General features: G+C 45.5%; 1 protein-coding gene across 7 annotated transcripts in view; it reads right to left on the minus strand.

The window, feature by feature from the left end:
• Positions 1 to 24,009, minus strand: part of RREB1 (ras responsive element binding protein 1) — a 182,769-nt gene that overhangs the window by 35,349 nt on the left and 123,411 nt on the right. For all 7 annotated transcript variants that reach the window (XM_060614871.2, XM_060614874.2, XM_060614875.2 and 4 more), the window contains 2 exons: positions 2,475 to 2,619; positions 1,796 to 1,929 (listed from right to left, as the gene is read on the minus strand). In XM_060614871.2, coding sequence (XP_060470854.1) covers positions 1,796 to 1,929; positions 2,475 to 2,619 — 279 coding nt within the window. The remainder of the gene's footprint in view (positions 1 to 1,795; positions 1,930 to 2,474; positions 2,620 to 24,009) is intronic.

The raw sequence follows: 24,009 nt of genomic DNA on the forward strand, positions 1-24,009 counted from the left end.
AACGGGTAGTTCCGAAGATGAACTATGATCCCAGACTAAAGCATGAAGTGAAACAAAACACACAGAGGAGCTCAGAGACAGGCACTGTGTTCCCTCTGTCGTGCCAGCTCGCATGGCTATCCGGCAGCAACGTGGGGTGGGGGGCGGGGTCCCACGTGCTGTCTGCTGCCTCTGCCCACGACTCGCCTGTCTGGTCACTTCTCCTCTGTTTGCTCAGGTCCTCGGTTGAGAAAACTATTTCAATATTCACCACCTACCACAAGCCCACATCCTGGGGATGCTGCGGATGCTAATGAAACCATTAACGTTCCCAAATCTCTCAGGACCAGAGGGCCTGCAAAAGGAAGAGCCAAGTGCTTTTTCTTGGTAGACAAAAGAACAGCTGTTAAAGAGACCAACCCCTAGAATTTAAGGCCGGAAAGGGAACACAGGGACTACCTGGTCCAGCTCTCCTTCAAGGTTCAAATATAGCTGATCCAGGCCCCATGTGAGTAGGATGGGGTCCAGGGGTTCTGACCACCAGTCCCTGCCCTCTCCTACGCGGTCTGCAATTCCCCAAGACGGGGGAGTTATGAAAAGACATTTTGTAGCACTTCAACTGCTCAGCAGTTTAAACTTTTCATGGATTCTTCTTTCCCCCTAATGGAAAAAATGTCAAGCTGATGTGATTAAGTGTAATCGTCTGATGTGGCTTTAAGCCGCCATAGGGTTAGGCTTTTCCTACAACACAGAAGCCTTCAACCTGGTCAGACTTCTGAACTCCCAAATCACACCCAAATGCCTTGTCCTGAGGAAGGAAATCTGGCCCATAGGTCGGTGAGTCAGACAGGTGTCCAGATTTCCATACTCCCAAGCTGCCTTCTGAAGCCCAGAGCTGCGGGCACAGAGGCGCTCGCCTCCGCTCTGGGTGAACCTTCGGCTGTGCCTTGCAGGCCACAGCTTCCAAGTCTTCTAGTGCCCCTATGGCACCTGGTTCTTTTCAATGCTCAGAAACCGTGGCAGTAGCATTTTAAAAGTGGCAATTCTGTAGGAAAACGTTCCAGACCTGTCACGGAGAACACAGGACTTTCTTCCTGATGAAGAAGTTCTCCGAGAAGATAGGGAAGGAAGGCCAAGTCCACCTTGTCCCCGGCCCTGCCCTGAACACTGCTGGAACTCCTATCACCTTCTCTGCTTGGGCAAGCAAGGAACCAGGAAAGCTGGAGCCAGCAAAGACCAAAAATGGAACCCAGAACAGCAGAACAATCATGTCTCACTATCTTACTGTGACAGCCTTCACGTTAGGCTGAGTGTCTTGCACGAAGCAGAACAGAACTCCTCTTACCCCAAACTGCTTTCTCAGGTTTCTGTGCTACCAATCCAGTTGAAACATGGACGAGCACCTGGCATGCCCTTCCGTCCTTACCACACTGTTGCACAAGCTAACAATCACTTGGGCTGCAACACCTTTTGTGTTACAGACAATGTGCCTGATGCTCAAAAGCCCCCTGTGACGGGGCACCCTGTGCACAGTGGACTCTCAGCAAAGGCTCCAAGGGCCCTCCCAGCAGCGAAATGGAAGTGCAGTGAACACACCCTGTGGCTACAGCCACTTCTTCCTTCTGACACTTCTCAGCCTGGTTTCTTCCCTGCACCATCCACCTTTCTTACTAGCTGCCTTGCTGTCATCAAACTCAAGTTAAATCCCATTAGCCCAGTTTGGAGGACTGGGGAATAAAGACAGGTCATAGGCCAGAAAGAAACAGAAGGAAAAAGAGCTTTCCAGAGTACAGCTGTGTCCCACTCTTTCTCCTACCTTAGTGGGTTATCTGAGTGGGTCTCCATGTGGGTCTCCAGTCCATACTTGCAAACGAACTCCTTGAAACATATTGGGCAGTGAAACACTTCGTCCACCTTCTCCAGATCACCCGCCTGCCCATCTTCTACCATCTTGGGGAAAGGGAAAAAAGTGAAGTCAGGAAGGTGGTCTCCCACGTGGGTCCGCTTCAGAAGAGAAGCCAATACTCAATCCAAATCTAAAAGGAAAAGGAGGCTTCCTTCCTAGGGATTAAGGATGCTACTGACAGTCCGTTATTCACACAACACTCACTGAACGCTCCCATCCATCCACCTTCAACCCACTCATCCATTCAATAAACGTTTATGGAGCACCTAGTATCTGACAGCTACAGAGAATCAAAGAGTGAGGACAAGAGCCCCTAATACGTATGAAGCTTCCACTCCAGCTGGAGAAACAAAAAAGCACAGAGCTACGAAACACGCTCTTCTTCTCTTGGGGCTCAGGTAGGGGGACCCACAGAGAAGTGCACAAGGGTACTCTTTCCTGCAGACACCTTATAAAACAGTGTGGGAAAACACAGGTTAAAAGCTTAGGATGGATGTCTGCCAAGTCCCCAGACTGTGAAAATAAAGGCAGAGGTATTTCTGCCAGGAGTCCAGTGGTTAGGCACATCTGTGCCGGGAGCAGTGAGAACCTTTTTAGCAGGTGCTGGGTCTTCTTTCTCTGACTCGGCATCATGACTCAGCTTCCTCTTGGAGGACAGCCGCCTGCGCTTCAGTGGGGATGGGGGCGCCGTAGCTGTAGCACTGTTAGGGTCCTTCTCATGAATCTTCATATGTCTGGAAAGAACAAACACACGTACACACAATGTGATTTAGCAAAAAACCGAGTTGGCTTATTTTTTTTTTTAACTTTTGGTATTATACATTTAGGGGTTGGTATCTACATTTTCTTTAAGGTATGGGGTGTAATTTATACAGTGATTTCTCTCTTTTCAAAGCTTTATATCATCTCCCTGAACCCCTCCTTGAAGCTCTCACAAGTGCTATCCAAAAATGGTGTTCAGTGCTTTGAGGTCTGCTGGAAGACGTTCGTGAACTTCACGGATGCTAATGAGATAAAAGACCATCCGATTTGCCAGGTCTGCTTGTTCAGACAAAAGGTACTCTTTTCGGACACACAATGCTACAGAATAAAGAACTCCCAGATCTGGCCAGCTCCTAAATCAAGCCATCATTCTGCATCTGCCACCTCACAAATGCCAGTGGTATGTGTTCTCTTCTGCTTTCAGAGGCACGCTGGGGGTCAAATTTGAGAAGTGCTAACACACGAATGTCTGGAGTGAACCGGAAAGACTTTCTGTGTCGTTCATGATATTACATGGATTTATGGATTGTGAGAGTAGCAGGGGCAATGGGTTGAGTAAATTGCATGTTGCAATCCTGACATCTGCAGGGCCAGGAACACACATGTAAGAAAGCATTACACATAGTCTGTACCTCTGCTCCAAAAAGGGAGCTTTATAGGTGACCTGATTTAAATGACCTTACTTTATCCAGTTCTAAAACAAATACCCTATGGACAAGGTCCCAAGGCCTATAAGGAGAGAAAGAGATTACAAAAAGACAGTCAGTCTCAATTTCCTTACTCTGTGACATCAAGGGTTTGGTTTTCCTAATGACAATCGTCACCACCATCATCATCTTTGGGGTTAAACTGTGCCAGATGGAAGAATGGAGACCAGCTTTTTAGAAACAGCTCTTTTCACAGGATTATCTTACTAGGGAAGCACTTAGGAAATGGGAAAGATGGCAAAGCTTTCATACGTGGTCTGGTCACAACTCTAGAAAGAAGTACAACTCAGCTCAGCTCCTCTGGGCTGTGCCTTCTTCAGAGGGGACAGGCCGGGGGAGGACAAGGCTAAGCAGCCTGTGAACCCCCAGCAGTGGCAGCAATGAAGGCATGTGGGCCCACAGTGCAGTGATGTGGCTGAGTGCGTGCCCACCCCCCCACAACCCTGCCCCACACTACCTGTGAATCCTCTTTTCTCTGGGTGTGTGGGGGTGAGACCCTGGGTGCCTCCTGTTCCGGTTCTATACACATACTCTAGGAGGTGGAGGGCCCCCACACTCACCCCTGACCGTCTATCCCCCAGCCCACAGAGCCATCCACCAGCAGGCTAGATATGGCCTAGCCTCGGAGAAGATGGGCCTCAGGCCCAGCCTCTGTTCTCTGGGTGGGGGCTGGGGGATGTCAGTGTGGCGGAGTAAGCAGATCTAACAGGAGAAAATGGAAAAGCACACAGACAAGCATCATGCCCATGTCCACATAATTCCTTGCTAAGATTATCAGGAAAGGATGATTTATTATTAATTCTTGGTCACATAAAGCCTCAGGAAAGTTCTGGGGAACCAACTGCCCTGTCCTTTTTTTTTTTTTTTAATGTTTATTTATATTTGAGAAAGAGAGAGAGCGAGTGAGCACGTGCAAGCAGTGGAGGGGCAGAGAGGGAGACACAGAATCCGAAGTAGACTCCAGGCTCTGAGCCATCAGCACAGAGCCTGACGTGGGGCTTGAACTCACAGACTGTGAGACTGTGACCTGGGCTTAAGTCCGAAGCTTACCAGACTGAGCCACCCAGGCGCTCCTACCAATAGCCCTGTCCTAAGTAGCCCTCCTCCCTCATTCCAAGGTGACTGTGATTTAGAGACCATCACTTACTATCAGCATTGAGAGGAAAAAAGGAAAGGGCTGGCAAGTTTCTTTTGATATTTACTGTATCGCATATTCCAATTCTAGAAGTGTAAAAAAATGTGTTAAAGCACCTAAGAACTAAGGAAGTATGAAAAATACGAAGATATGTAAATGAGTACCAAACCCTTTCAATAAATCACTCAAAATTAATTTAAAAACGAATACCTTCTCTACAGCTGACAGGTTACTTGTGCCCGGTAACACGAGGCCACAAAAAACCACAGAGAATACTGGAAATCTGAGACTGACAACTAACTGTAGGTGGCTCACTAGCTGAGCTCCACCTTTTTTATCATATGATCCGCACATTTACAGAGTGACCCTTATTATCCAGATCTGAGATTTGTGACGGAAGCAGTTTTCACAGAGCAGAGGATGAGGGACAGTAGTGGGCACGTGGTGAGAACCTATCTGGTGGGAAGTTTACAGATTCTCATTTCTACTTTGCAGAGGAGGCTGGTGAGGTGTGGAGAAGCTGACATGCCCGGGACCCTCCAACCAGGACAGACCCAGGTGTGCTGGCTTCACAGTCTGAGCTTTGCCCCCTAGACTGCCTCCTAAGGCCAAGCCTTTGATTTGCATTCTGGACCACCAGAAGGCACCTCAGGGCTCCAGCCTGACCCTGGACACCTCCTCCCTGAGTGACCACAGCCCAAGGCCTAGCAGTTGGTACTGAGCTCTAGCCAAACGTCAACAGGAAAATGAAGGGGCCACTGGTCAGAAACAGATCATTCCCCACCTCCGGTTCTGCCTCTGTCTTATTCTGAAAAACTGGGGCTGCCCTTGAACTGCACTGCTGCTACAGGCAGGAAGAGGAGACCAGATCAAAGCAGTCTCAAGGGCTTGGTGGCGAGTACACCTTTGCTGAACACATCGACCCACTCCAGTTCTCCGACTGAGGACTGAGCCCGTTGGAGCCGCAGGTTCAAAGCTCAAGTGTGCTCCTTTATTCCAGGGTTACACCTCTGGTTGACAAGACATGGGGAGTTTCCAATCTGCCCATTCAGCCAACAAGGTGACCAACAGCTGTGGGCTCATAAACTCCATTCAGTCAGTAGTTCAGCTGTCAGAGCTGGGGAGCTTCAGCCATTTCTGAAGTTGGATGTGATCTGCAGTTAAGACTCTCCCTAACCTGACCCCTTCCCTTCTGCCCTGGCCTCTAATAGCAGGAGTGGCAACATTAACTGTCCACTTCCTCCTGAACACTCACAGGAAGTGGGGCGTGTCACCAACAGGAGCCAGTAATGGCCTCTTCCCCACAGAGCGTGGCCAAGAGAGGAAGGCTGGGGGCGGGGAGGGGCAAGCCTGCATCTCTTCTTTAGAAGGCTTGGGTTTGTTTTTCTCATTTCCATGTACCCTGAGGATCAGTAAACAACAACGGGCCTCAGAACTGGTGGGGAGTTGAGATGCTCTCAGAACTGGCGGGGAGTCGAGATGCTCTCAGAACTGGCGGGGAATTGAGATGCTCTCTCTCCAGCCTCCCACTCGGCTGGAGAGATCACCATTTCATTCTGCTCGAACACTTGCCGCCAACCAGGACTTCTCTGTTTTTTAGCGATGCTAATTGTTACAGCCATCTTTCCCATGTTGAGTCAAAAATCCCATCCTTCTTTTAAACGTCCATCTATCCTCCCAGGGCAATATCGAATTGGTCTACATTCTCTTCTAGATGGCAGCTCTTCAAATATTCACGACTGCAGTGTTTCTCCAAAGTTTCTCTTCCCCACACTGGACAATGCCAGCTCCTTCAGTGGGCTCCCTCAGGCTCTGCTCTCAACTCTGTTGACTGATACTGGTCACTACTAACCCTGGGATGCGCTCCGGTGTGCGGACATCCTCTGTGCCATGTTGGATCGGAAGGAATGGCAATTGATGTGGTGTGAGGGTTCGGTGATGTCACACCCTCACTTCCAACTAAGATCCCTGTGACTTTGTCACTCAAACTGCCATCGAGGCATGTCTCCACCACGCTACACTTGAGGATTACGTCTTCTTTTTTGTTTTGTTTTTTGAGAGAGAGAGTGAGAGAGCTGGGGAGAAGCAGAGGGAGAGAGAGCATCCCTGGCAGGCTCCACACTCAGCATGGAGCCCAACGTGGGGTTTGATCCCATGATCCTCAGATCATAATCTGAGCCAAAATGGGAGTTAAACATTCAACCGACTGAGCCACCCAGGTGCCCTTAATTTACATCTTTTGAGCAGTTGTCTTTTCATTTTCCAGAGTGGCAGGGATGAGAAATATGCAGTCTTGGTGTGGTTCAGCAAACTGCGTCTCTCACGCATTGCTGAGGGGAGTAAAAATGGTAACAACCTTTCTACAAAGCAGCTGAGCAACAGGGAGCAGAATTTTAAATATGTGTGCCCTTTCTCCAAGTATTTCCACTGCTAGAAATTTGTCTTGAAGAATTGAACAAATGTGCACAGATTTATGCACAAGGATTCATGTGTAACACATGGATAGATGTGTTGCAAAAACACTTCTACAGGATTTTCCATCTGCTGGTCTTATATTTTAAAGTGACCTCCCTGATTTCCCTCTTGCCCTTCTCCTGTGCCTTCTCTACACAGCAGCCAGAGTGAGTGTCTAAAACATGGATCATATCATACCACTCCACTGCTTGAATGCCTCTGACAGCTCCATTCCTAGAATTAAATCTGGCCTGTGCCCATTTCTCAGACCTCATATGTTGGCGGCATATTCTGACCCCAAGGCCCTTTCAGACACACTAGCTCTCTCTGGGTTCCTCAAACTCATTCAACTAGTCTGGTCACAGGGCTGCTCCACCCCAGAACTCTAGGGCTGGTGCGGGTCATTCAAGTTTCACGGCAAGTGTCCTACCCCATTCATGCAGAGGCCCTCGAGCCCACTACCCAGTTTTACCTTCCTCACAGAACATACCAGAAACTGAAAATACCATGTATTTCAACTTGTTTGACCATCTCCTTGGCTTCCATTGAAAATAAGTTTCAGGGTGCCTGGGTGGCTCAGTCTGTTAAGTGTCTGACTTCGGCTCAGATCATGATCCCATGGGTCATGGGTTTGAGCCCTGCCTCAGCCTCTGTCTTGACAGTATAGAGCCTGGAGCCTGCTTCAGATTCTGTGTCTCCCTCTCTCTCTGCCCCTCCCCCACTCCTGCTCAGTCGGTCTCTCTGTCTCTCAAAAATAAACATTAAAAAAAATAAGTTTCATTATAACCTTGTCTCTCTCCTTCTCTGCACTAGCACTGGTGGCTATCTAAGTACCTGCCAGATGGCCGAATGGCTAGACAGATGAATGCATGAAGTATAAGCAGAAAACCTGTCCAGTTGCAATATCACAACAACACATGTCCTCAGCTTCCAAGATACCGTCACAATTAATTACCTTACTAGGGTTTACTGTGAACAAACTTGATATGAGATCGTATAGCAAACAGTGTTATAGTAAAAGTGCTTCAACAAAAAACACTGAAAGATGAAAACTGAAGACACACATGAATCTCTCCCATTATTGGTATTAATCTGTGTTTCTGCATTCAAACCTTCATCTACATTCACAGTAAGCTTTTTGCATAAAATTCTAGAATTTTCCTTCAGTGGCATGTCACTTCAATAGTAGAAATCCTGCCACACCATGGTCTAAGGAAAAAATTTTATCAGAATTCTTCAAGGATTCGAGTGAAGTTTTCTCCATTCATAACACCCGGGGGTGAGGAGGGGGCTAGGAGGGTTTCTATAGTAATGAACAAAAACAAATATTGCAGATTTTTTTAAGTAGAAAAAAAATCTCCCTACTTTCTAGTACTGATAGGGGCCTACTTTGAATTTTGACATGGAGGCTGATTTTCAACTCAAATATTCTTGTAAATGTAATTTTCTTAATTTTTTTAAATGTTTATTTTTGAGAGACAGCGTGCCAGTGGGGGAGGGGCAGACAGCGAGGGAGACACAGAATCCAAAGCAGACTACAGGCTTTGAGCTGTAAGCACAGAGCCTGACATGGGGCTTGAACTCACAAACTGTAAGATCATGATTTGAGCCAAAGTCGGAAGCTTAACCGACTGAGCCACCCAGGTGCCCTATAATCCTTTGTTTTCTAAGACGTAAGGTGTAAGAAGACCCATTTTAGCTAGGGTGGGCTGTTGGTAAGAATACTGAATATATCGCGGCTAAAACAAATACATCTTATTCCAGAGCTGAAACGCCAATCTAGGAACTCAGAGGAGACAGACCAATTCCTAAAGCATATCCTTTTCTTCCTCCCTGAACTTCCTCGTTTCCAGCTCCAAATACAGTAACTTTCTGTTAACCTTTCTTAGGTATGTTAAGCCTGTAGATCTGGAAATGAAGGTGCACTCTTACCGCTGAAGCACCGCCTTGCTCTGAGAAGCAAGCAGGAATGTGGGAAGAAGATAAAGCAAATTCGGGTGCAGTAGAGAGACCAAGTGACGGCAATGAAGTCTTGGGGGTGGCCTTGAGCACTGAGACAGTTCAGATATATCCTGGGTCTACCATTCAGTAGCCAGGGAGATTCCACAAGTTTCTACATCTGTAAAATGGGGACAAAACTGCCGGTCTCAAGCTGTGGTCCTCCAACCAGGAGCAATGGCATTGGCCAGGAGCCTGTTACAAATACAAGTTCTCAGGCAGACTCAGAGACTCTGGGCCAGGGTCCAGCACCCTGGGTTTCCACAAGCCCTCCAGGTGGTACTCATGCCTGCTCAAGTGTGAGAACCACCGGATCACAGTTAAATTCTCTTCAACTCTTCATCCTGGTCACAGGCTTGGTTAACTGCCTGGCTGGGATGTCACCATCTTTTGGATATAAGCCTTAGACCGCTCCCAGGCTCACGCTGCAAAATACCAGCAGACTCTGCACAAGTTTATCGGGCATAAACACATAAACCAAAAACATGATGAAACTTAACATTCTCAAAATTATTTTGGGGGTAAAACCCTTTGGAAAACTCTCAACAAGTGTGAAGGATCACCCCGTGGAAGGTGTCCTCTTGGCAGGTCTCAGACACTGTTTACACTCTGCTCTTAGAGAATTTGCCTCATTTACCTGAAGAAGTGCAAAGTTCAGGCAAGATCTAGACCTTTCCAGGATTTGCTAACTTCTCCTGCTTAATTTCTACGTAAGTTTCATTAATCCGGGAGCTGAATTATTAGGTCCTCTGAGCAAATGGCATTAATAGGAAGGTCACTCTTTCAGTACACAACACAAACCAAACACAAACCAAACACAAACAGCGCTCAGCCCTGCGGGGGGGAGGGGGGCCCTCCAAACTGCGTCAACAGGCTCCAACAGGTTTTTGCAGCCTGATTACAGATTCCCCATTCCTACCAGTGCTCGCTTTGCTTTTCCAACAGTCTTATGAGAACCGAAAGAGGGATGAATGAGATTCAAAAGCATCCCTGCTCCACAACCTACATTTGAGGCCAAAGAAAAGCAGGTCTCCCTAACTGATGGACGGGGCAGGAGTTTAAGGGTGGATAGCTGTGAGTGTCGCCTGAGTCCATCCAGTCCTGTGCCAGTCCGCGAGGAACCAACCATGCGGCTCCCCGTGGGGTTCCACCTCTGAGCCACCTTCTAGTAATCCGGGTGTTGTTCAGGTTCAGTCATGCTGATCCAGGAGGCAGGTCTTGGCAGCTGTGCCTGGGTGTGGAGGAAGATCTGACGATGGTGGGTGTAAGCAGCCTCGTGGACTGAAGACAGCACTTTCAGAAAAGTCTATAAGTCAAACTACCGTGAGGTGTGCATCTCAGAGAGGCGTTTCCCGGCGCTCCTCAGGCTGCCTGTGGGAACCCTGGCTGCAGCCTGCTCTCGGTGCTCCCGAGACGCTCTCGCTGAAGTGCCCGGATGCTGCACAACCCCTTCCCCGCCCCCTGCAGGCCAGCTACACCCCACGTCACACCACGTCCTCGATAACGGCAGTGTGACTCGAGGAGGGTGCGCCTGAGTCCTCACGCGAAGTTTCCTCCTGCTGCATCTGCCTCTGCTCAGGGGCAAACAGATGAGCGCGGTGACTTTAAAGACCACATCCCACGTCAGGGTTTTTCCCACAAGCTCCCATTCCCCTGCAGCAGGGGGACGCGCACCCCAAAAGTGGAGAATCTCTCTCATCCTGCGGACTGCAGCCTGGCATGTGGGTGGGGCCAGCGTAAGCAGAAATCGAACTGTATGAAAAGTTAAGGGATCTCCATTGAAAGCAGGGGGTGCTAGAGGTTCAGGTCCTAGTTGCTCAGTGCAGTTGCCTTTGGACTCTACCTCCACTGCTCCTCGGCCCACAGCTGCTCCCCAGTCCAGACTCCGGGGTACCGTTCTGGCTGACCCCCAATTGCTGCTCTCCTGTCTCTGGGTTCTCCTGTAGTGGTAGAGAAGGAACTTCCTTCTCCATCCTGATGTCATGCAAAAACCCAGTACAAACACTTCCTCCTTGACGGACAGAGCTGGGTTGCCATGCCTGAGGGATAGGTTTCCCTGAGTGTCCCCCACCTCCCAGCCATCTTTCAGGTGGGAGAGAAGTAACCTTCTGGCTACCACATTCCTTTTCCCCTACTTCCCTACTGATATTGGAAGCCGCTGACTTCAGAACAGAGTCGAGGTACAACAGTCTCCAGTTATTGATGGTTTACTTAGAAAACAGAGGGCCCTTCACTGCTCCTTCCTCCTCTCCTGAGGTTCAGATACGGTGTAGGGGAGCTTGGCGGTTGGCCCATGTACATAAATACCAACCTCTGCAAAATCTTTATTCTAGACCTTGTTCCTAACCAGGTTCTTTAGATCAGTATACCCTAAACCCTCTTGTACTTTTTATTCCCTTTGCCTGCCCTTGTTTTGCTAAAATAATTTATTTGGTAGAATGATCTCCATACCCTATTTGGCTCCCTGGATACCTGTGTATAATACCCACAAAGACACACAGTGCATAGTTCAGTATAAAATCACGGATTCCTTAAAAACAAACAAAAGACCTCAAAGTTTGGATGTGTTGACCTCTGTCTCACCCAAAGAGAACTCTCATTCACGCAAAGCTACAATTAGTCAGCCTGGGCTGTCCCTATATTAATCCAGGAAATGATAAGCAGAAAGTCACCGCTTTCCCACCTGACAGTCCTGTACGTATTTCAGGCAGCCGCCATGTTGTAGTGTACTCTTCCCCTTCTCTGGGCTAAACACCCTCCATTCCTTCCACCACCACCCCTCCCCAGATGGCCCAAGACCCCAATCCCAGGACAGACTCCTGTGTCTATGGCCTTAGGTAAGGAAGCCCCATCTGAAGTTGGCATTCCCAGCATGGCCCCATCAGCCCAGAGCCATTCCCTTTGAGGGAAGCAATCACCACTGCCTCCACCCCCACCCTGCAGAGAATGCCTTTCCGCAGAAAAGGGCTAAAAAACCATAGACAAAGCAATCCCCCATTCTAACTGTCACTGACTTGAAACATGGTCACCCAGACCCTTTTCTTGCTTCAGCCCCGAAGGGAGTTCGCTTTAGCTTTCTTTCTTAAAGACGGCAGAACCCAGTTATTCATATCCTTTTTCTTTTTGCAGAGGAGGAAGAGATGACTATCTCCACAATGAGGTAGTGCCAACTCACTGTTCGCTACTCCTCAGCCTCTTCCAAAAGAGGAACAGGAAATGCTTAGGCTGGGCTGTTTGAGATGGCCCGCCACATGCCGAAGAGGGAAATGGAAGCTGTTGGTGGTGGGTACAGAGAAGAGGCATGGTGGAAAGTCACCACCACTTAGGGGATGCCATAATGTATTCTTCAGGGGCCAGGGGGAAACAGCTAAGAAGGAGAAGGGTACCAAGATCAGGTTGTGTCCCATGTGAGAGAGGAAAAAAAAAAAATGAACATAAATGAATCCAAAGAGAAAGGTCACCTGCAAAAAACAGCCAGGCAACACAGCCCCTTGTCCATGACCGCAGAAGTTCAGGGTCACCTTGAATCTCAAATGGGATGAATGTGGTAGACACGGGCCTCTGCCTGCCAGAGGTGACACAAATAACCAAACGATGTGCTGCAAGGGACAGTGGCATGCTGCCTGATCGACGGGGGCCCAGGAAGAGAAAGAGCCTGGGAAGGAAGGTCCGAGATTGGCTGACAATCTTAGCTGAACCTGTAACATCACAAACCTCCATTTTCCCGCCTGTAAAATTACAACAGTCCTCTCGAATGAGCTGGGTTATACAACCACGAAGAAGAATTAAGTGCTGACGTTACATACCAATGCCTATTATGCAACCGAGTCTCTGGTGTAAGGGAAATACAAAATCTCTCCCCATTGAAGACCAACAAGCTCTCCATCAACCCGAAGTCCTGAAAGCAGCAGAAGAAAAAGGTTCTTTGATGTGTGTGTGTGTGTGTGTGCGTGCACCCACACTCACACATGCCCAAGGGCAGGCGAGTGGGGATTCAGTGTGATAAATACCTGTGAGAAGATTTCTGGGCTGCTTCTTCCCTTTTTAGTAGGGGTATGTGTTGAGGGGGGCGGTACGGACAGAATTTGCTGCTAATCACCTTCCTTAACAAATCAGAAAACAGTGATTTTCTGTTTGACAGTGAGTGGGCACGTTTCGATGTTTGCTAGCACCAGCTTGTTCAGCCCAAACAGGTTGGACAGGTTAAATATTTAAACAAAGACGGAAAAATGCAAGGTATAAAGCACGAGGCACAGGTTTAAGTTTGTGCTCTTACCGCTTGCAATCAGGCTTGCTTTCCTCCTCCCCTCTGCTACTTTGATATTATACAAGTAAGTGGGGACACACACTCACGATCTGTTCCCCATTGTCAGGGCATCAGCGGAGGGCAGGGTGGGCGGGGAGAAGGGGGTGTGTTGAGGTCCGGAGCAGAGGACAGCCCCCCACTCCTCATCCTACCCCCAGCAAGCACATACCTTACCTTCCGTGACCTAATTCCTAGCTCTCACAACTGCCAGCTCGTTCAAGTGTAGGCAAGCACGGATGCTCCAGAATTTGATGCCATTCACCACTTTTACCTGGTGCAACTGAGCTTTCAAAATATTTCAACGAGATATGTCAAGAACACCGTGGTGCCTGCCTTCAAGAGAAACTTCTTTTGTGTCTGCTCAAATCTCCAAAACAAATACCACCTCTGCCAAAACAGAAGAAAGCCTGAATTATAAACATTAGCATCTAGCCTACCGAATGATAGTGAACTACTTAATTATGAAGCATATCATAAATCTGAGAAACAGTGATAGGATGAAAAAGGCTTTCACATCCCCACACATGGCAGAGTTTTACGAGTGAGCTCTCTTTGATATAACTGAACTTGACCTGGTCCTTCTGGAAAAAATGCCGAATAAAAAGGGAGCACCAGCCACAAGTACATTTTTCAAATATTCTTTCAAAAAAATTAAGCTATGCTCATTGTTAAGGGGTATTAGAAAAGAAAAAACAAACACAAAGTAGCAGGGAAAATGTTCTAAAGAATGTCAGTCAAACATGAAACAGGTTTCACAAGAGACTGTCAATTGAAAGGGGTCAACTCTCAGCTTTGCTATTTTCTTATGATTTTTATTTTAATGGAGGAATAAAATTCTGTGACAAATCACTCTGACCTGTTCTTTTTCTCAGAGTGGTAGTTTGCTATTTGCAGATTTCTAAAATGTAAAAGTAAGAATTCTGAAAAGAACCACAGACTCTCATCAAATGGTATAAACACAAATCCACGCAAAAAACAGAAAAATACCACAGAAAAAGCAATGCCCCCCAAAAGCAGTGTTCAAATAATAATGAGAATTTACACAATTAGGAGAAGAAAATTCAGGCGTATGGCACACAGCTGCTCTACAAAATACCGCTCTCAGACTGTCAGGTTCTTAGATCGCAGCTTATGGTACCCTCGTGGTTGAAGGTCAAGGTCTCTCTTCCTGGTTTTGTAAACACACATGCTCATGGGCATGCGGAAGGAACTGGGGGGTTAAGTTTCCGAAGGGAGAAGAGAGAGGCAAAGGAACCACAATTTGTCGAACACTTATGTGAGCCTGGGGCTTGGGTATACATTACAGCATTTATTCTCATCATAGCAGACTCTGAGAGTAGAACGTTGCCCCATTAAAGATGAAGACATGGAGGCTCTCTTTACCATTCCACAGAGCATCCTTTATCAGCACCAGCCAGAGAGGAAGGAAGAGCTCTCAGAGGACACACGGAGAGGCCGCCTTTATACAAACCACTACTGACGTTAAAATAAAAGCGTACAGGTTTCAATTCCAGACAATGAGATGTAAAGAAAGGCTATAAAAGTGTTTAAGTGTAATCAAATAATAAACTCACTTGGTGAAAGCTTAATAATGCTACCGGGGGAAACTGGGAACTTGGACATTCTGCTGCGATACGCAGATTTGTGAACATTCACTCTCGAGGGGAAAATTCTGGGCCTCTTAATGATGTGGGCTCTTGAAAAGAATGAAAAGCATATGAAGAGGCATGATCAGGGAACCAAGTATTACACTTCCGTGATTTTTTTTTCTAGTTAAAAAGAAAAAGGTTTTAATAAAGCTTTTGAGACTACACCCAAAGTATGTGTGACTATTTCTGTAAACACAGTACCACACAGATGCAAACTGCCTTGATATCCAAGTATGATTATCATGAAACCACCAGATATTCACCGAACAGCACCAAACGTAAGGGTCCTATGTCCAGCACAGTTCATACATTCTCATTATGCTGTGTACACACCATTAAAATCTCCACAAACCCCTCAACTGTCTCAGTGGAACTGACTATGTTAAGATCTCTGAGCACCCCCGAGAGACACTCTCTTCTGATTTGTCTTTCCTCAAGGGGAAGATACTTAGTTGTAGACAATTGAAACGTCATTATATAATAATTGTTTCCTTCTTTTTAATAGAAATAGGGTTAAAAAAAAAAAAAAAGTTCACACAGTCCTGGGTAGGATGACCCAGATTTTTATCCTAGAAATTATTTCTTCCCATGTCACACGATACCTTCCTTCCTTCAAAGGAATCTGTCAGGGGAGTCAGTGAGTACCTGGTGATTAAGACTTGTTTCAAGATGGGACTAGCTGAGCCTCCGAGTGCCCACCTCCACTCCGGAGAAGCAGCCAGTCCCAGAACTAGTCATAGGGTGTCCTCAGAAACTCGTTTTTACCATGAAAGAAGTTCACAGGGCCCTTCCTCTGCTGGGCTCTGAGGGTAAAGAAGTGACTGTCCCCTTCCAAGACACTGCCCTACCTCTGTTCCTTCTGTCTTTAAATACTGGCCACCTGTTTGGATACCCAAGTTCAGTTGTGCATGCCAAGGGCTGGCTCCACCTAAGTATCCGAGAGTAGTGAGCTAAATTCAGAGCCTCCACGGCCTCATTTGTCATGGGGCAGGGTCACATTTCTGTACTGCGAACGTTTTCTTCCAGCATAATAGGAACACATAAGCCTCTGTTCCTGAAGACTGTCCATTATCCAGGGGCATCCTCAGGGTCTATGTCTCCTGCACTTAGCAACAGAAAAAGTCGTTCCCGTTGCAGTAGGAAATAGAGCTTGTGCCCAAATAACTAAAGGACACTCCAGGCATTTCGCTTCCTCATCTTGCCCCTTCCACTGACATGGCCAAAATGCAGACACATGCCTGCTCTTTGGAGAATGAATGGAGAAGCTGGTTAGGAAAGCCCAGTCCTGCTGGGGTCTTTGGTATGTCTGTAACGTTAACACAAACTCCACAACTCTCTTTATGGCTTTGAAGTCTCCACTTTGTAAAATGAGCAAAGTGGAAACTAATTTCCTATTTTCTCAAGGCAATTACATTCTGGCAAAGGAAAAACACCCATTTTGGAGGTAGGATTTCTTCCCAAAGGAGATCTACTTCTATCTTCTCTTTCAAATATCATCACTTCTGCATAGCTCTGAAGTCCAGCACTTTCTGGAAAGTTTTGCAAATCGCAAAGCTCAATGCCCTTTTTCCTACATCGAGCTCTCCCGGCGGGTGTGCTCTGGCTCAGTTTCCCAAGTTTGTTTTGGAAGACAAGTCCTGCTCAATCCAAATTTTCAACGTGGGAGCAACTGATAAAGAGTTGGGGGAAGTTAAAAGTTGGAGCCGCGGTGATCTTTCCGTGATGCGTGTTTTGCACTTGATGCAGCCTATTATTCTGCTTGGAAACTAAGCTGTGGTCAGACGGTTTGGGACGAAGGATTTCGAAACCTCAAAAACACGAAAGTCCGCAGACAGGGAAGCGGCAGCTTGAACAAGTGTACCCGATCTGGTAACAGATTGACACGGTCTCTTGCTTATGCGCTGAGGCTCCCCTCCTAAGACTAAGGAAACGCTACCAAAAGATTGACTTGTCTTATAAACAAAGGTAACTACTGCATCATCCTAAAATGACTAGCGGCCAAAGGAAACAGAATGAGTTGCTTCATAAAGTGGGTGGCGACAGAGTGCCTCATTGTCGGTTAAGAACAACCTGAAATTGAAAAGGAGTAGTTCCTGGGGTCTGGGTTGCGAGATGTACACGGAGGACCTCTGAGTGCAGCAGCAACCAGAGTCTGGGATGGAGCCCAGATCTGCCCTGTACAGCAGCCTGCTCAACACTAACCACTGGGAAGGCGAGGCTTATCTGGAAGAACATGTCCATGCGGAGATAGGCATCACCTGTGCACATGCAGATGCCCTTTGGAGCAGGAGGCGGAGGGAAGGTGAAATCTGTTCCTAAATGATACTGTGTGCCAGAATCGAGCCTTGGGGAAATGGATCTAGAAAGCCACACCACAAGGAATCATGTCATAGCAGGGGTCCTACTGAATCTGCACGCCTCAGGGGAGTAGCTGAAAATCAGACCCTGAAACTGACACAGAAAAGGAGGGCCTGGTTGTCAACAAGACAGAATGGGACACATGGGGGTGGTGCGAGCGCCCAGCACTCAGGGGGAAATGAATGCAGGCCAGGGGGTCTTGGATCACTCAGCGGGGCGTGGGCCCCAGAGCCCCCACAGATGAGCTCCTGGCTTTCCCTGATCCCAGCCAGTGCCACAGACGTGGGAAGCAGCAGCAAAAGAAGGAAAATGAGAAAGGAGGAAAAAGAGAAACAGAACTTCCGTCTTCAGCATCAAACTCATAGTCGACTGACTTCCTTCCATACTCTGAAAATCGAGTGAGGATACAGCTCCTCAAAACGTGGGTTTTCGCTGTTCTTTTTAATTCCTGCACACACGCGTCCCAGGACAGCTCTGGTCTCTGATTAATGAAACACAGGTATGTGCTCAGGGGAGATCACAGCTCACTATTTGAGTCTCACGTTCTGGAACAGATCCCTGGGACAAAGAAGTCTAACTCCACTCTCTCTAACACATTTTTTATGTTTTCACATTTTTATAATTTTTTTTCCCCAAAAGTACGGTTTCACCAGCAAATGAAAGTGGTAATGACTGTGATTGATTACCACAAGCTGAAATGTTCTTTTAACCTATTATTTGCAATTTTCTGCAGAAAAGGCAAAATAAATGTGGTATGATGAACTCAAATATTCTAAATGTTAAATTACAGATTCAGTGTGTAGCAAAAAGAAAACAAAAATAAAAGCAACCTCTTGATTTATTTTCTGGTATTATAGGAATGCTTACTTGGCATACTGTCTGTCCTTCAGTGGCAGTAGGAGAGCAACACTGGTGACCACTGATAAACATCCTAAGTGCTCTGCATGTATTAATTTGTGAATCCCCACAGTGTAGCCATAACACTGGTACAGGTATCACGGCTTTCTATGGATGAAGTAATCGAGACACAGAGAGGCCAAACAACTTCTCTAGGGTCACACAGCTAGGAGTGGCACATGCTTCACAGAGTATCACAAGTGTGCTTTCAGCTCCAATAATACAAACTGAGAAACATCCCCCACCCACGACATTTCCATGCTGCACTGTTATCCTTCGAAATGCTTTCACAAACATTGCTGCATTTGAGCATAAGTTCTCAACGAGGTCTTCCTATGCCATTCTGTTAAAGTGTATACAAATTAAGAGATTCCTGTGGCGTCCTGCAGAATTAGGCCTAGAACTTGGCCCACAACAATTAGTCCTCCGCTCCCAATCAAGATGACTCATGATAAATAAAATCAGTCCAAAATCCAAAATTAGCACAAACATCCCTAAGGCCTGCTTGAAAAAAAAAATATTTATAAACAATAGTTTACAAACAAGTCCAATATATACTGTTTACAAATAAGAACTGTATCTTAGGATAATATCAAGGGCTGAGCTATAAAAAATTGAGGATCATTTCTACCCATGTATACCAAACAAAAAACCGTCATAAAATCCAATAAAAGGCTATCCCATGCTCACTAAATAAAGTGACTGAAATAACTTGGCTGAAATAGTTTAATGTTAAAAATACAGTTGACCTTTGAACGATGGGGGTGTGAACTATATAGGTCTGCTTATCTATAGATTTTTTTGGTACAGTGAAGTACTGTAAATGTATTTTCCTTATGATTTTTTAAAGTGTATTTTTATTTATTTTATTTTAGAGAGAGAGAGAGAGAGTGTGTGTGAGCAGAGGAGAGGGGCAAAGAGGGAGAGAAGATCTTAAGCAGGCTCCATGCTCAGTGCACAGCCCAAAGTGGGGCTCGATCCCACCACCCTGGGATCATGACCTGAGCTGAAATCAAGAGTCAGATGAACAACTGAGTGAGCTGCCCAGGTGATGCCCCTCCTTATGATTTTCTTAATCATGTTTTCTTTTCTGTAGCTTACTTTGTTGTAAAAATATAGTATATAATACATACAACATACAAAATACATGTTAATCAACATATATGTTTATGTGCTCAGTGAGGCTTCCAGTCAACAGCAGGTTATTAGTAGTTAAGTTTTGGGAGAGTCAGAAGAGTTGTGTGATTTTCGACTGACTGGCGGTTGGCACCCCCAACCCCTGCACTGTTCAAGGGTCAACTGTAATGCTCTACGAGAGCATGGAGCTGCTTTGGGGGTGGGTGAAAGAGTGCTTTTTTCTAATATAAAAAATGATACAAACACTATTATCAATTCTTTCTCATAGTCATTACAAGCATGGCCACTAAGCCCACAGCAGACATTCAAGTCTCAACCTTGGCTGTTACTCTGATCCCAAGCAAGTTTCCTCATGCAAAATGGGATAGCAATTCCACAAACCTTACAGGTAGAGTGCATAAAAAAAATTGGCAATCGACAAGGAAAGAGAAAATGTGAACAACATATAAACCAGCTAGACCTCCCGGCACCTCCAGAGGACACACCAAGCAACAGCAGAACGAACACTCTTCTCAGAGAGACACGGGCCATCCTCCAGGACAGACCATATGCTAGGCCATAAAATGAGCCTCCAGAAATTTCAAAGGATTGAAATCATACAAAGTATGTTCTCCAACTACAATGGTATGAAATTAGAAATTAATAGCAGAAAGAAATTTGGGGATTCGCAAATATGCGGACGCTGAACATTCTGAAATAACCAACGGGCCAAAGAAGAAATCACAAGGGAAATTAGAAAATACTTTGAGATGAATGAACAAGGAAACGCAAGATATAACTAAAGAATGCCTAAAAAGAGATTTATAGCTGTACATGCCTGTGGTACAAAAGATGTTCTCAAATCAATATCCTCACCTTCTACTTTTAAACGCTGGAAAAAGAGCTAGCTACCCTAAAGCACATAGAAAGAGGGAAATAATGTAGAGTGGGAAATTAATGAAACAGCAGAAAAGCAACAGAGAATAAAACTACAAAATCAAAAATTGTTTCTTTGAACATCTCAATAAAACTGACAAATGTTTAGCTAGACTGACTAAGGAAAAAAAATAAAGAAGACGCAAGTGATTGGTATCAGGAATGAAAAGAGGGGGCATTACGACTCAGGACAGAAAGGCCTATAAAGGGAAAGTGAACAACTGTAGGCCAACCAATAAGATAATTTAGATTAAATGGCCAAATTCCTGGAACGGACACAAACGACGGAAATAGACTCAAGAAGAAACAGAAATGTGAAACAGACCGATCATAAGTAAAGAGGCTGAATTAGTAATTTAAAAACTTCTCAGAAAGAAAAACCCAGGTGGCTTCATTGGTGAGTCCTACCAAACTCTTAAGAAGAATTAACACCAACAAACTCTTCAAAAAAACAGAGGCAGACAGAATACTTCCCAACTCACTCTGCGAGACTAGCAGTAGTGCCCAGACAAGGACTCATAAGGAATCGACAGACCAATATCTCTTATGAATATAGGCAAACGTCCTGTAATAAAATACTAGCAAACCCTGTCCATCAACATGTGAAAATGACCGTACCAAGTGGGATTCATCCCAGGAAGGAGGCTGGTTTAACATACAAAACAGAACACAAGAAAGGTAAAAAATAATCAGACCATCTCAATAAATGCAAAAAAAAAAAAAAAAAAAAAAGGCGTTTGACAAAATCCAACCCCCTTTTGCGATGAAAGTGCTAAGTGGACTGGGACTGAAAAGAACTTCCTCAAACTGATAAAGGGCATTTATGAAAAACCCATAATGAACACCATACTTAATGGAGAAAGACTGAATGCATTCTCCCTAAGAACAGAAATAACACCAGGGTGTCCGTTCTCTTCACTTCTATTTAACACTGCACTGGAGGGGCCAGCCAGGGCTAGCAGGCGAGAAAAATAAGGCATCCAGATTAGTTTCGAAGGAAGAAGCACACTGTCTCTATTTGTAGGTGACATGATGTCATATACAGAAAATCCTAAGGAATTCACCAAATAACCATTAGAATGAATAAACAAGATCAGCAAAGTTGCAGGAAACAAGAGCAGTACAAAATGTGAGTATTTCTATACACCAGCAATGAACAATCAAAAACACAATTCTAGGGGTACCTGGGTGGCTCAGTTGGTTAAGTGTCCGACTTCAGCTCAGGTCATGATCTCTCAGTTCGCAGTTCGAGGCCCACATCAGGCTTTGTGTTGACAGCTCAGAGCCCGGAGCCTGCTTTGTATTCTGCGTCCCCCTCTCTCTCTGCCCCTCCCCTCCCTCTCTCTCAAAAATAAAGATTAAAACAAAAACAAAAACAAAACAATTCTAGGGGCGCCTGGGCGGCTCAGTCGGTTAAGCGTCCAACTTCAGCTCAGATCATGATCTCACGGTTCGTGAGTTCAAGCCCTGCGTTGGGCTCTTGGAGCCTGCTTCGGATTCTGTGTCTCCCCCTCTCTCTCTGCCCCTCCCCCGCTCGCTCACGCGTGTGTGCTCTCTCAAAAATAAATGTTAAAAAACAAAGCAAAACAATTCTACTTCCAATACCGTAAAAAAAAGGACACTTAGAAATTAATTAACAAAATAAACACAAAACTTGCACTTTGAAAACTATTTAAAACACAGTTGACAGAAATCTATTAACATGTAATAGACATAAATAGAAAATATCTCAAAGTTTTAACACTGGTAAGAGGACAATACCTCCAAATTGATCTACGTACTTTATAACCCTTATGCCAGCTGCCTTTTGTGTGGAAATTGACAAGCTGTTCTTAAAATTCATACAGAAATCCAAGCAACCCATAGTAGCCAAAACAATCGTAAAAAAGACCTAATTTGGAGGATTCACATCTCCCAGAAAGTTGCAGTAATCAATACAGTGTTAGGCCTTGGGGTAGACATGAAGACATATAGATCAATGAAACAGAACTGAGTAGAGAAAAAAATCCTTCCACTGATGGTCAACTGAATTTTGACAAGAGTGGCCAGACCACTGAATGGGGGAAAGAAAAGCCTTTTCAACAAAGTGCCAAAGACTAAAGTTGGACCCCTTCTTTACACTATACTCAAATATTAACTCAAAACAGATCACAGACTTAATGTAAGAACTACAATTATAAAACTCATGGGATTCCACTTCACACCTAAGAGGATGGCTTTCGTGAAAAAGACAGGCGGTAACAGGTGTTGGCAAGGATGTGGAAAAGCTGCAACCCTCACACTCTGCTGGTGGGAATGTAAGACGATGCAGACACTTTGGAAAACAGTTTGGCAGGTCTTCAAAATGTTAAACATAGAGTTACCACATGACCCAGCCACTTCACTCTGAAGTATCTGCCCAAGAGAAATGAAAACCTATGTTCACACAAAAAGACTGGATGAGAATGTTCACAGGAGGATCATACATAATAGCCAAAGAATGGAAATGACTCAGATGTCCACCAATCGATGAAGAGATAAATAAAATAAAATATGGTAGATCCATACAATGGACTATTATTCAACAACAAAAAAGGATGAAGCACGGATATGTGCTATAACATAGATAAATCTTAAAAACATAATGGTAAGCAAAGAAGCAAGTCACAAAAGGCCACATGTTAGAGTACACAAATCCAGAGACAAAAAGTAGATTAGTGTCTTCCTAGGGCTGGAGGGTGGGGAGTAATGAGAAGAGACTACTGATGGGTATGGGGTTTCTTTTACGGGATGATGAAAATGGCCGAATATTGATTGTAGTGATAGCTGCAGAACTCTATGTATATACTGAAACACACTAAATTGTACGCTTTAAATGGGTGAAATATATGGCATATGAATTATATCTCCTAAAGATGAAAAAAAAAAAAAGCAAAGTGTCGAGCCCAGTGCCTGATGCACACAGTAACTGTAGCTTTAACTATGGTTATTTATAAGATGCATTGTCTGATACATCACTGTAGAAGGCAGTAACTATTTACAGATGTGCTTGACATGTGCCGTATTCAATCACAGATGCTGTCCCCAAATGGAAATTTTCCCAGTCAGAAGTGACTGGGCCCAAGACCAGAGAGGTCTCGTGGAGAATCATCAACAGTGAGCGCTCAGGGCCAGCACAGCCTCAAGGACAGTAATTGTCACTAATGCGCCCCACTGCCCTCTCCATGGGAGGTTCCACTGGGCATGGGTCTCAGGAAGAGGAAGCAGGGAAACCGCCCAAGAAGGAAATAGGCAATACCCAGGAACAGATTTTGAGAGGGCAAATATGTAAGGGACAAAGGACTTCTTTTTTTGGGGGGGGGGTGGGGGGGGTGGGGAGAGGATAGAAGGACCAGGCAAAACAAAACGGCAAAAGAAGGTAAACTGATCCTGATGGGCTGAACACGGTGGTAAAAAAGCAAAAAGCCAAAATGTAAAAAAGAATACTAAAAAATGGTGATGATATTTATTCACCTCCTTCTTCCTGCCCAAAAACACTCCCAGAAGGAGATGAGGGGCAAAGAGGACTGAAATTTACATGGAAAGAAAAAAAGTAAAATACTTTGTAAAAATCCTTTAAAATATTGATACCTTTTGTAAAGTCACACTATACACCTTCCTTCCAGTCCAGACTGAGAAATCCACAGGCTTTGGATTCCTGCAGCATTACTTAGAAATGCAAACAGTAATGACAGATAACATTTATGGAGTGCTTGCCATGTGCCTTGACTGTGTGCAAAATTCATGATCTCCTCACCCTCACCCCACTCCAGTGAGATGGTGGATAC

This window comes from Panthera onca, chromosome B2 (genome assembly GCF_046562875.1).
Source record: "Panthera onca isolate mPanOnc1 chromosome B2, mPanOnc1 haplotype 2, whole genome shotgun sequence".
NCBI lineage: Eukaryota > Metazoa > Chordata > Mammalia > Carnivora > Felidae > Panthera > Panthera onca.